The 13,857-nt window shown below is 34.0% G+C and overlaps 1 protein-coding gene across 3 annotated transcripts in view; it reads left to right on the top strand.

The window, feature by feature from the left end:
- GLRA3 (glycine receptor alpha 3) overlaps nucleotides 1-12,730 on the top strand; it is an 85,554-nt gene extending 72,824 nt beyond the window's left edge. For 2 of the 3 annotated variants that reach the window (XM_063156180.1, XM_063156181.1), the window contains exons 9-10: nucleotides 3,688-3,807; nucleotides 7,388-12,730. In XM_063156180.1, the coding sequence (XP_063012250.1) occupies nucleotides 3,688-3,807; nucleotides 7,388-7,657 (390 nt within the window). In that variant the 3' untranslated portion in view covers nucleotides 7,658-12,730. The remainder of the gene's footprint in view (nucleotides 1-3,687; nucleotides 3,808-7,387) is intronic. The other variant, XM_063156182.1, reaches the window with a different exon arrangement.
- The last annotated feature ends 1,127 nt before the right edge of the window (nucleotides 12,731-13,857 follow it).

Genomic DNA, 13,857 nt, shown 5'->3' on the forward strand with positions numbered 1-13,857 from the left:
CAGGAATGACTGGACAGGGGTAGGTAAATTACAAGTGAATTGTGTACCAAACAGCTGTGGTAAGTGATGTATTATGTCACTATACTTTTAGTCCATTCATCTTTCTCACCATGTATTATTTTTCTTCTGGATCTCAAGCAAATTTCCCAGTTTCAGTTTAAGTGATATCTCTCTTAAATGCAGGTCAATTATTATGACTACAGGATTAGGAACTGACAGGTAGTATCTTCCTTCCTCAGAATCAAACCAAATTTCTTTTCAGCTCCCTCTAAGCAAGACTCCAAATTCACCAAAGACACTCGTTCAGCAATCACAGACAATTACATTTCAGCCTCGAGGTATGTGAGAGAGGAACCACAATATAAAAAGGACTTGTAAGAGTAAAAGGACTTTTAAAGAAAAAAGGTTTGTGCATGAATAACCACATTGGCTTAAGTGTTTTTCTAGATCATGGTATTCTTGAATTCACACTTAAAAATCCTTATTCTAATTTTACACTTTGCTAGGCAGTCCTCGCTGGACTTTGCTACAGCTTCAGGTAGATTGCCTGCTAAATTCTCATAAAATTACAGAGTTAGAATTAGAGACTTTAGAGTGCACAATAAAGTATCAAGTACTTTACTTTGATTCTGAGGGATGGAGATGTTCATTTCAATGTTTTTCTTCATAATGTACTTCAGATGAGGTTATTAAATATATTCAGGAGTATAGGGCTTTCCCTTCTCCCTGTACCTATATGTTTCACCATGAGACAAGCTTCTCAGGCTAAATTTACTTCAAAATTCTTTGTTCCCGTACAAGGTTACGATTTTAGGAAAATGGTAATTTTTCAGAAAATATTAATTTAATTAAATATTTTTTAACTCACTCTAATTCCATGTAGAGTTAGAGCTCCTGAACAGAGTTAACCATTGAGAATGCAGCTTCTCAAACTCTAGAGACAGCTCAGCTAATTGTTTCTCTCTTTCTCGATGTTTCATGAAACCTTTCCTTGCACAACAAGTATACAGGACTTGAAACATGGAGATTTTATCTCTTAAAAAGAAATTTGGATCACATCTTAAACCCTCTGTTATACAAATAATACCTGAGTTTTTCAAATTAAAAACTGCAGTTAATAACTTGCCTTCCTTACCACAAATGTTATTATTTATTCACCACAATTTATAATATGAAATGCAGGCCCTAGGATCATAACTCAAAGTAACTTGGTTTTCCTTCCTTTGTCTTTTTCAAAGTCAGTTACTAGAGTTCAAACTTACAAAGTTTTGTATGCTTGTTATTCCTTTGGACTAAGTCAAACAGCCACTGGCTCTTACGGATTAGATTTTATTGACTTTGAAAACTGCCATGTATTAAGAAATGTTCATTTGACCATAAAGTCAAGAGGTGAAAAGAGTTTATGTAAAAAGGCTGCATTTAAAGTAAACTTCAGGGGCTTCCTTGAACATTACATCTTCTTCCTTGGCAAAGAGAAAAACAATATTCTATTCAGTATTTATGTCCAAAACTATTAGAGAAATAAAGCAGATAGGATAACTTATTAGACTTTTTCATTCTGTATGCTTACCATCTTGGAACATTTTCCTAAGATCAGTGTTTTTTACCAGGTGAAGTCTAAGTGTTGAATACAGATTTTTTTTTTCTGCTGGTATTTTATCTACAAGGGTACAGCAAAACTTCTAGTGATTTGACATGTTGCAAAAGTGCAAAAAATAGATCAGTTTGGAAATGTTTCATTTCAGGTATGTGTAGGGCAGCTGAAGAATTTCCAAAATCTATTTTCCCTGTAATTAGTAAGATATGCTTGTTGCAAGAAATATTTACTTTTACCAAGTAAAAAAGGCAAAAGCCCTATGATTGAATTTCAGTGTCTTTGGGAGGTAAGTGGATCCATTTTGCTGACATAAGTAAAAATCATTCATACCTAATTCATCCTAGCCAAAAAAAATTCCACAAGGTCCCTTGAAATCTATTCCAATTGTTTAAAAAGATTTTTTCCTAATGTGTTTTTTTGGCCTGTCATATCTTGTCTAGAAAAGACACAGAAACCAGATTGCTTCATTCCTTCATGTCACCATTTGCACATTTCCATTCAGTCTTTTCTATAAATATTCCCAGTGGATAAAATTTTTGGTTTTGGTTTGCATTGGGTTTGGGGGTTTTGTTTTGTTTTGTGTTTTTCTCATTCACCTTCCCTGGAAATTCTCCTAATTAGTCCATATAATTCCTCAAAACTATGTTTGCAGCATGAACAACAGGAAATCTATAGCATAACATTTGAAAGCAGCCAAAGGATCAAGTGATCAAGTTATACAGTTGTTTATCCAAGCTGGTTTACCATTTGCTTTTAAATAACATCATATTATTGACCCATATCATGATTGTGATCTTCCATATCTTCTGGGTCTTTTTCCAGAGAAACACCCTGCAGGGACATTGGCTTTCCAACTAATACAAAGCTGGGTATTTCTGGCTAAATGTCATACTTACTGATTGTCCTGTATTTTTCAAATGCTTTGTTCGACTCGTTGCATTCAATTTTATTTCTAAACATACATTCAAACAAATTTTCAGGTTTTCATAGTTTGGAATATTTTTTAAATTAATTTAAACTATGGGTTATATCCTTCTGAAAACACAGAGGAGCTGGAATCTCCCTATTAAGAAGCATATGTTTGAACTCAGATAAGACCCCTGCAGTAAATTCTTTTGTTATACAAATTACAGTTCTGTACAGAACTGCAACAAGACATTTTGGCATCTAGAGTTCATCTATCTTTGCCATTTCCTTATGCTTTTTCCACTTATAGTCACTGCCTTTTTTACACACCATCTGGTTCATTTGGGCCTCCCTTCCCAGACAACAATAGCAGCATAATCAAAGGCAATTCTTAGATACCACTGCACCGTCTGGCCACCGTTTTTATGATTCCAAGTATGGACTTCCTTCAGTGATTCCAAATTACTTAAAGACAAATTTCTTTTCAGAGGCCCAACCCAGTTTGCACAGAACTAGCTAAAATTTTGAAGTGTCTGCGGTTGTTTTATAAATTCATTTACAGATGAAAGCTGTTGTTGCAATGTAATGTGCAACCTACTCAATGTTTTTTTCCAACAAGCATCACAGTAGGTATAGGAGATTTTTTTAAAGGGTATAATGTCTTTATGATTATACAAATAGCATAACGAATCCTGAGAACAAGGGAATTTTGGTTCCCAGTTTGAGACTTCATCTGATACTTAGTATAAGAGACACAGTTCTTTGACAAAAAAAAACCTGGCCAGTGAAAAGAAGTATTCAGAACTATTATATTACCACTCATTCAGAATGAATGCTAAGTATTCATTTCCTTCTTAAAAGACAAAAGAAAAAAAAAGGCAGAAAAAGAAGTCATACTGGGATACTGAAACACACCTATGATCATTGTTTTTTCTTAGTTGCATTTACATTGTATGAGCAAAATATTAACTGTGTACATATACTGAATAATAATTTGATTTTAGGTTAGCTGTTAATTTATTTAGCTTTTGGGAATATTCAGTCTATTAGCTCTATTTTCAAAATCTAAAGATCACCATATCTTTAGAGAGGAAAATAGACATGCAAACTAAATTGTCTTTAATGGTAATCACACCTTTTTTTCTTTTGTTTTCTTTTTGGTCAACCATCCATTTTGATGAAAGTATTTTGAGGGAGTTCTTGATGGAAATGAAATCAGTGAATCATTGCAGCATAGCAATGGCTTGAGATGTGCAGGACGTATAGACGGGACTTTGCCTCAAATCTACAGTACAAATTTAAGGGTAAACTATTGAGAAGATGTCCCATTTGTCACAATGTGCTATCCAACCATTAACAGAGGCCCTGTCCTTTTGTCTACAATAACATCTTCCCATGTGAACTTCATATGCCTTCATTGCTACCTGTATGTGATGACGTGAAATGTTAGTAAAGGTACTGTCTTGTTAATTTCATAATCCATTTTGATCTGTTTAAATCTGGATCAAAACATAGTGCTAAAATTCTGCACTCTTTGTAGTGCAAAACAACTTAATACCGCTTGTCTTCTCAAAACCGAGCAATAAAAAAGAGAGTGTTCAAATTACCAAAGTCAAGGCTTCAAGTTAAGTTTTTGAGTTGTTATGACACCTTCCAATCAAACAGCTATGTAGTTATTTTCAGCCCTTATACACATATTATTTCTCAAGATAAATGTATTACTAAGCACACTAACTGAAAACACCATAGTCAAAAGACCACAAGACTCACAGTTTTCTTTTAATTTATAGCTAAGTATTTTGTACAACAACACTGATACTGAAGTAAATGGATTGAAATTATTTTTGTCAGACCACCAAAGAATTCCAACTTTCCAAATAAAACTTATCTAATTTTTTTTCCGTTCCTTAATTAGATTAATTTTAATAGAAATTATAAAATATCTAAATGTAACTGCATGCAGAACAACTTTCAAGTTGCTAATTCTATAGCTGAATCGGTGAAAAATGTATTCAAATCAAAGTTCATTCATAATAAGATTTTTAAAGTTTTATCAAAAATCTATAATAAATAGCTTTCTGTAGTGATAAGGCACTAAAAATGTCACAAAAGAAACAAAAGCTTCCTTATCACTTAAAAAATAGTTCTATTCAGCCAATATGCAGGACTTTTTCAGGAAGATTCACTGTAAAGGCTCTCAACTGGGTCATACAGGGTATTGTCCTTCAGATGATTTCTACATCTGTAGACTCAGACACATGCATTCTGAGACATATTTCTAGTCAAAAAGAGGGATTTTAGCCAAGTCAATCAATAGTAAAAAACAGGGGTGTCACTGACATAAAAAGCTAGTATTGATAACAACAGCAATTGCATCTTTCCTGCTGTGCACAAGTACCCTCAGATATGAATCTGAAGCCAACCTAGTGATCTTTTTGCATTATGGATCTGCTGGAAAACTTGCAGAACCCTATTTTGGATATTCAAGCTGCTGGCCCTAAAAGGAATTCTGGTGGCTCTTGGTATGCTGCAGAAGGTCCTTTCCTGCATATCCACCAGCCCTAGCACTTGGGCATGATTTGGATGGCTCCAGCCATCCCGCCTGTCCTGGACTCCTATAAGGAGCTTCACACCAGTTCAAGCACAAAGAGCATTTCCAGCCAGACTGCTTACAGATGAATTACAGGAGATCTGCAAGCACAAAAGTAAGGAGAGACCTGGCCTTTAAAACATTCTAGGGGATCATTCCATTCAGGTAAACCTGAAACAAAGACAGTAAAGTCTTAATATATAGTGCCTGATCCTGAAAATATGCACAGCTGAAATCTGCTACTCAAAAGCATAATTATTTTGTCTTACTCAGCCTGTGCAGTACATGTGAAGATATTTAAATGGCAAGTTGATAGTAAATTCTCACAGTACATGCATTTCTAACTTAATATTTCTCTTAACTGCAACACATGACTACAACTATTATAAAATACAGCTATATTAAAGATGTTATTTCCCATTCTTAGCTGACAGGAGGGGAACACTTGCAGTAATTAAATCTCTGTTTTATCACGTCATCAAATAATGATCCTATCATTTTGTATTTCTGTTTTTCATTTTCATAGTAAAGTCAGTCAGTGATTTTTTTTCTCCTCCTTTTCTTTCATGTTAATTTTTCATTTTTTTTATTTTTTAAAGGCAAATTCTAATATAGATTTTAGATATAGCAATTTCAGTGACCTTTATCGCTCTCACTATTTATTCAATTTACATATATGAAATATTTCAGTAGGTTGATATCTACAGCTCTGCTGGATGGTCATGCTGATGGCCAAGTATTTTACTTTAAATGTGGTAAATTATTTGCATTCTTTTGTAGCTAACATATTCAGTTAATATTGATAATAAAACTCGGATTTTTTTAAACAAAGTAATTAGCAATTATTTAATGGAACTTTTAAATTTTTAAAATTAACTCTTCATTGAAAAGTTTTTTCAGATTTTCAAAATGTCAGACATTTTCAAAATAAAAAATTTGCAAATTTGGATTTAATTTGCACTCATTGAGAAATTGCATTTTTATAAAGTAAGAGATTAAAGTAAAACAAAAACGTTCTAACTATTGAATTGAGATAGTAATTATTTGACTTGCTTGGGCAAGTAAATATTTTTTAGACTTATTTTAATTTCAGCTAGGAAAAGCTTTAAAATATGAAAAATTCTCCTACAAAAGAAAAATTGACAGCTGCTCAACTGTTTTTATAATAGTTATAAAAACCATTTAAGAATTAATGTACTTATTTAAGAATTAATGTAATAATTTCTGTATTTCATAAAAGTGTAAAATCTTAAAGCAAAGAGGCTAAATTAGACATGAAAAATAGAGATTCCTGAATTTAAAATTAATATTGAAAAATGGTGAATGCCATCAAAATCACATAATTATTCTTGAATAGCACACATAAAGAAGGAGTACACTGGAATATATTTCAGAAGCAAATCTAGCCCTGACTTCACAGATTATGTATCCTTTATTTGATTGCATATGTGCCTTTTTTATTACTTGAGGACACTTAGATAAAGAGAAGTAAAAAAAAATGTCTTCAGGCACAAGATACATTTTTAAATTGTATGCTATGAAAATATGTGTACCTTCAAAACATCTACCATTTCTGTGCCATGTGATTAAGAATCACTTTCTTTTACAGTTCCCTAACCCTGAATGTCATGGCCAGTTTTCCCCTGAATTGACAAAAGAATGAGTCAGAAGAAAAATCTGGCCTTTAGCTTCCATTTCCTTTATTTTAAACTAAGACACTTTGCCTACTGTTCTTTTTAATTGATGCATTCACAGGGAACAGTAGAAATTGGGCATATAGATAAGATTAATTAAATATACAGTGGCCAAATAGGCAGAATTCTCACTAATATAATGAATGTGCATATCATTAGTGATTTTATGATGAGCATCCCTAGAGGCCAGGATCCTGGGTTATAAGGCAATGTACAGACTTAATAGATGTTTTCTAAAAGAGCAGTGTGAAATTTGTCCTTTTGAAGACTGCACATATTTACTGTAAATAGGGAAACTTAAACCAAATCAGAAGTTGTGTGCCCAATTGCCACTAGTTTACTAGGCTTCCTCATTTCTCTAAATAGATTACAGAATCTAAACAAGCAGAAAAATTCAGTGCTTGTTAACAATCCAGCAATATTTTTGGCAGACTGATAGGGATGAAATTTCAACAAGTTAAGATAAGGCGTGGATTCAAGAAGTCAATGAGGTAATGGTGCAACTGGTATTTAGCAGCAGGTGAAATTTCTGTAAACAATAGTTTAAAAAAAAACACTTCTTGCTCTTTTTCTTTCTTCTCTTCTTTTTTTTTCCAACAGGATGATGATACACGTGACAGTCAGTTCAGCATTACAGCATACGGAGTGGGCCCGTGTGTGCCAGCAAAAGACGGAATAACACAAAAGGGGCCAAATAATCCTGTTCAACCTGTACCAAAAAGCCCTGATGAGATGAGAAAGGTATTCATTGACCGGGCCAAGAAGATAGACACAATATCCAGAGCTTGTTTCCCATTAGCCTTTCTGATTTTCAACATTTTTTATTGGGTAATCTACAAAATCATCCGGCATGAGGACATTCACCAGTAACAAGATTGAGGCTTGCAGTACATAAAGATCTGGCTGTCACACTCAGCAGGAGGCTTTTTGTTAGAAATGCACATCAGAGGAGTGTTTGGAAGAGTTAAAAACAATGAGGGGAAGAAAAAGGATCCTGCATGGCCTGCAATGATCAGCTACAGTGGGATGGAAGAATGAAACCCAGAGAAGATACATCTGCTATTGCAAACTTTCCTTGTCAAACTAAATATTAACAACTTTTTCATTGAAAATCACTCTCTACTGAAGCTTTACTGCCAAGTATTTATACATATTGTTACATAGTGGTATAATTGTACAGTACTCTTTGAATGGTCCTTAAATTTTTTAAATTCTGGTGTATTTTTAATTTTAAAAATGTTTCCCAAATACTCTAGGTAAATCTCACAGTATTACAGAATAGACTAGCATTTGTAAGTTTTCTTTTAATTTTACAATATAATGACAAATTATGGATTGGAGAAAACAGCTTAAAGGACTTGATGTAGTCTTAAGGACAGTACTGGTGGTTTTACAGTGAACATATTTAACAGTTTTAAGTCATTTAATTCATTCAATGTAGTTCATATTACTGTTCCCCTGGAAGGCGTATATTGAAATAATCTCAGCACAAGGTATACAGCTTAAAAGTCTACATTTCATATGAGAAATATACTAAAATTTCTAAAGTATTAATTCCTGCAAAGGATTTTTTCTTTTAATTTCCTATACTTTGATAATTGAAGCATATTCTTTAATCTTTTTTTTATATTTTAAGGAGTTTTTCTTTCCTCAATTCATAAAACTCATACAGCTTGTGAAACGGACAAATTACATCAAAATTTTGCAATGTTTCATTTTGATTCAATGCAAAGAGGTCTTGGACCGAAATTGAAAGCAAAGAGTCAACCATTTCACTGAAGCATTTGGAGGATGAATGCAGTTATGTTTATGCACATTCGTCTCCTACATATTACATAATTCCAGGAAGTTTGATTTATGAATGTGTCAAATTTTCTGACTCATTCCTTGAAGTTTGTTAATGTGACTTAGATACTGGTTAAGAAGCACTTCACAGCTTTGGAAAAACACGCAGCTCTTCTAAAACAAACAAAAAAAAGACCTGAATGGTCTTTTACTTTACTGGATTTCACATTAATAAATAGGAGAACAACTATTAAAACTCTTAGATCTTCCCTGTTTGGGTTTAAATAAGTCATGTTAGTTGCTTCTTTGAATTGTAACACCATAGAACACATTTATGGCATAGTGTCCAGGCAAGAGTATTTACTTTTGTCAATCTATTGGCAAAACAAAACCATGCTATGATGTGGAAATATAACATTTAGTTATTAGATACTCTAAGTCCGGTCAGTGAGGCTGCTTCTCATTGCAAAATATTTTTATTTTGGACATGTTTAAAATTTGTGCTTCTTTGATGATCAGAATGTGTATACAAAAGCAGAATGGGCTGGAGGCAAACATCTGGTGCACTGCCAAAGGCATGGTGCATATGAAGTAACAGAAGCAATGTAACTCTGTTCTGGGGCTTGTCACATAGCAACCTTGGGTTTGGTTTGGTTTGTTGTTGTTTTCCTCCCAGGAGAGATTCTATAATAGTAGCTCTCATATTTTGTTAAATTATGTCAGAAAGAACGGATATATATATATATATATATATATATATATATATATATATATATATATATATATATATACTCCACCTTTTTTTTAAAACTATTATGGTTTTATATTTTGCTTCATTTAATAATCTAAAATTATTTCAATTCACTTTTTGCTTTCTTTTTTTCTGATATTGTGTCTGCTTTTTTATTGGTTTCTTTATGTGCATGTTCCAAAAATCTCGTTCGCTTATGAAGGTGTGAGAGGGTATCACAAATTTATGACTGATATTCACCTCTCTCAAAGTCAGAGTTAGTTATATTGTATGGAAAGGTTTGTTATCATGTTTCTGTTAACAGCAAAATCGACTGTATGTTGTTTAAGGGCTGTTTTCAAATCCACATAACATTTGGCATGTGATTCTATTTTAATACAATGGAACCAAAATCTGATCTCTCTGGAGCTGATGGTTTTGTAGACTTTTTTAATGGAATCATAACATTTACCAAGGTAACATAAGCCTCTGTAGTCCACTAACAGGTTTTTCAAAAGAAATAATAACTTTAAATTTAAGCTTCATTTAGATTTTTCCTAAATTACTTAGTATAAAGTCACATGGTACAGAAAGAGAGAAATGTCATCTGAGATGATAAGAAACTTCAAGGCACAAATGCCTGCTATTCATCACTGACAACAGGAATAGTCCAAAACTGCCAGCAGGCATGCCAGCCCTCTGTGCAAAGCTGGAATCAACGGCTACTGACATCAGCTAAGATTACTGTGGGATGATATTTTTGCAACTGTATAATTAAGCAGCGGGAAATTATGTTAAGATGCAAGAATTGAAAGGTACTCTGCGGTACTTACCAGACTGCAGCATTTTTGTCGCCCTCCCATCAAAGAGATGGGAAATGCAGAAAAACACTCATCACAGAGATAATGCTTGAGGTAAATGGTACTTAGCAGGCTTCCTCCTACATATTAAAAAGACCCCATTCATTAGGCAGAAGTAATAGCTACCTCACTTAACTATCACTGGACCTGGGCTCTGCTGAGAACAAGTCCTTGGCAAGTCACACAAGAAAGCTTCTCATAAGCACAGTCCCTGTGAGACAGGATAATGCAGCTTTGTCCCAAGTCATCATTCAACATAGGTGCAGACCCTGTACTTCTCAGGTCATGTTTTTGTGGACCAGCCCTATTTTTTGAAAATTAAATACTGGCACTAGAAGGACATTGTAAGACAATGAGAACAGAGACACTGTAGGATCTGGAAGAATAGGCCAGTAACAGAGCTACTGAGGAGCTGACACAGTTACCATGAGGGGAAAAAAGGGATCAAGCACTCTTGGTATTTTTCCATGCCATGTCTCCATAGGAACACTTGCTTAGGTGGAAGCCGTAACTGCAGGGAGAAAGAATTTGTATCATCTGCTGCAAAGTTTATGTTGTTTTGTGATAGTGATTTCTACCTGTGCAGATTGACTTCCACACCATCCTCTTTCTTGATAGAAGGAAAAGCAAAACAGGAATGTACAGGATGAAAAGTCTGGGCTGTGCATAGCAGAACAGGAGCCACAGGGAGTGAGAAAGCCCAAAGCAGAGCCTAGAACCTCTTACATGGCTGTCTTTTCATTCTGCACTAAAAAGAGATATGGCCAAATCCATGTCACCGTGTCATCAGAAGGCAAAAAACTTGAGTACCTTGAGAGAGGAGAAGCCCCTTAGAGGTGCAGTAGAAATATTCCACTATCACTGTGCCAAACCCCTACTTAAATTGCAAACAGCAAAATGCATTTTATTTTTAAAACTAGATTCAAATATCAACACAATAGGGTTGCATGGTTAGAGGGATGTTTTTTTCTCTATAATGCTGATAAACTATGTGAAGATGTAAGGGAATTAGGAATATTAATATTGTACTACTTAGAACTCAGCTATTTTAACACCAAAATAAAATACATTATACTTTCAAGGACTTTTGACAGCAAGCAGTATTGTTTAAACAGGTTAGTGTAATTCAGGACGAATAGAGCATTTACTTAAGATTTAATTATTTTTCATACATTAGGTTTCTTTGGATTCCTTTTCTTATCGTTCATTCCAAAATCTGCTTTATAAAGAATCATTTGTGATGTGTGAGAGATGATTCTGTTTAATCACTAGACAGAAATATTTAGGTGATTAAATGTGCACTTTATATTTAAGGAGTGAGATATTTCTTCAACTTTGTGTATAACCCCTTACAGAACTGTAGACTGATAATGTAGATAAAGAGAGAATATAATAAACTGTACAAAACCTTATATTTTTTAACACTAGGGAAAGATAAAAAGTCTTCCTTAACCTTAGAAAAAGAAAAAGTACTATTTTCAGCAATAATTTTATAGTAGAAGGAAATGAATTTATTTATACCATTCCCAGCCCAAGCTGACGTGATTGGTTGCAAAAGATCCACTTTTCTTCCAGCTTCTACTCTCATTTGAACTACCATAGAAATTAATCTAATCCAACAGAATAGAATTTGGTCTTAAAATGTGAAACTGCTGAATGAGCTAATAATACATACAGTACCCCTGTGAGGTAGTAAAATTAATTTATTCACATCTTACTGCACAATCATGTGGTTATTTAGATAAGTACAATATCAGATTTCAAAGCTTTTTTCCTTTTCCTTTTCTAAGAAGAAAAACATAAATCTCAAACCAGACTACTTGTTAGTAATAAAAGGGGTGTTCTGTTTTGGAGTGGTTACAGAAAAGGTGTCTTCAGGCAACAATAACCTACAGTAATTACTGAAGTACTATCAGTTTGGAAGGCTTGTGGAAGCAGGTTAGATGGCTAGAAGCAGTAGATTAATGCCAGAAAAAGTGTTGGCTCATCCTGTCTTCTTGACATTCTTGAATATTACTGCACTTCTTCACTTTCATCCTTGTGAAATATGCAAGAAACATTTCTTATGTTTGTATTTTAATGTACGTCAGAGTGATATTAACAGATGAAATGGACTCAAGTAGCTACTGATGTTCCATGAATGTGGAATTGTGAGCTGTATAAAAAGAAATTGTGCCATAAGCTTTTGACATAAAGGTTTAACATAATATATGGTATTTTGTGTGTTAGTGATCCTGGCTTTTTAAAGGCTACAGCGAGAAAAAAATAAAAATTTATATGATAGTGTATTAATAACTTGTCTGTGAGTTTTCAAAATATTCTCCTGTGAGTTCTCTCTGACAGCAATTTCATCTCAAAGTACTTCCTTTTTTGTAAAAATCTATAAATGTGTTGTGCATGGATTTTATTAGATTCCTTTTTATTGTATTACAGTATCATATTGCACTTAAACTGACATTCTCTGCAGTCAAAAGTGTTTAAAATGTGAAATTTATGGTGTCACCCATGTCATTGTAGATATTTTGTTCAAAAAAGAAAATAAACTTATCTTTTTTCAGAAACTGTGAAGTAATTTTTATTATATTTTTGAATTTAAATTAATTCAAAGTCAAAAGAGGAACAGACAACACCATTGGCAAAAAGGATTAAACCCGAAGCAGTAGTTACCATGCACTACCATTGAGTATTTCAGGAGTGAAAGCAAGAGAGAAAAGGAGTAGAGTGCCTTTGAGCACAGTGCCTTTGATTGTTATATGGGCTCTAGCTCTGAAAAAAACCCCTTGTTCTGAAACTCAGGGAATGTTATCTTGATAAATGCCTATTGAAATAAGTACAGCCACTCCAAAATAGTCCTGCTGAACTTATTATCAAAAAGGCAAAGAGTTTCACTTGCAGCAAAATAGCCTTATGAAAATTTTATAGGTCTCTGATCACCTCCTATGTACTCCTTGATAGAAAACTTGAAGTTAGCAGATAAGAAGTCATTTGAGAACACTCTGAGTTCTTCTAATCTGATTAGAGCAGTGTTAATGCTCTTATAAAGAGCACAGTCAGTAACAGCCCTGTCTTTAGGAGACAGCTCAGATGTTTGTCACTCCCTGCCCACAAAAGGTGACATCAGTTCATGCCTCTCAATTTGCTTATCGTGTCCATGGGACGCCAAACAACAACTTTGACATACAAATGAAGTGTTTCCATTATCAGTTGCAAGTAATTCAGTACAGTAAAAGTGTAGCTTGGAGCTTTATAGAATGGAAATTTCTCAAAGGAACAGTCAAATGAAACAAGAGCACCAGAGAAGCCTTAGCAGAAATCTTGAGTGAGCCTTCACAGAACCTGCAGAACTGTCAGATCTTTGCTATTTGTGACAGCTGTTGCTCCAGCAGATCTGTAGCATCTTGTCTTCCCTGAAGCGAAGCACAGCTGGTACCTCTGCCCTTGCTCAGATATATTCAAAAGCAACAATGTCATGAAACTACTGCAGTAGCAAATGATGAGGCACGCAGTTCCCAGAGCATGAAAACTGCAAATGCACCATACCAGGTGTGAAAGAAGCAATTGAAAAGGAAAGTAACAGACAGGCAATGTGACTTAAGAATCATAGGAAAAAGAAGTAACAGATCTTAAAGAGATCAATATGTGATTTATGGCATAAACTATATGGCCCTTTCAAGACAACATTCTGGAAAAACATA

This window comes from Melospiza melodia, chromosome 5, assembly GCF_035770615.1.
Source record: "Melospiza melodia melodia isolate bMelMel2 chromosome 5, bMelMel2.pri, whole genome shotgun sequence".
In the NCBI taxonomy this organism is placed as follows: Eukaryota; Metazoa; Chordata; class Aves; order Passeriformes; family Passerellidae; genus Melospiza; species Melospiza melodia.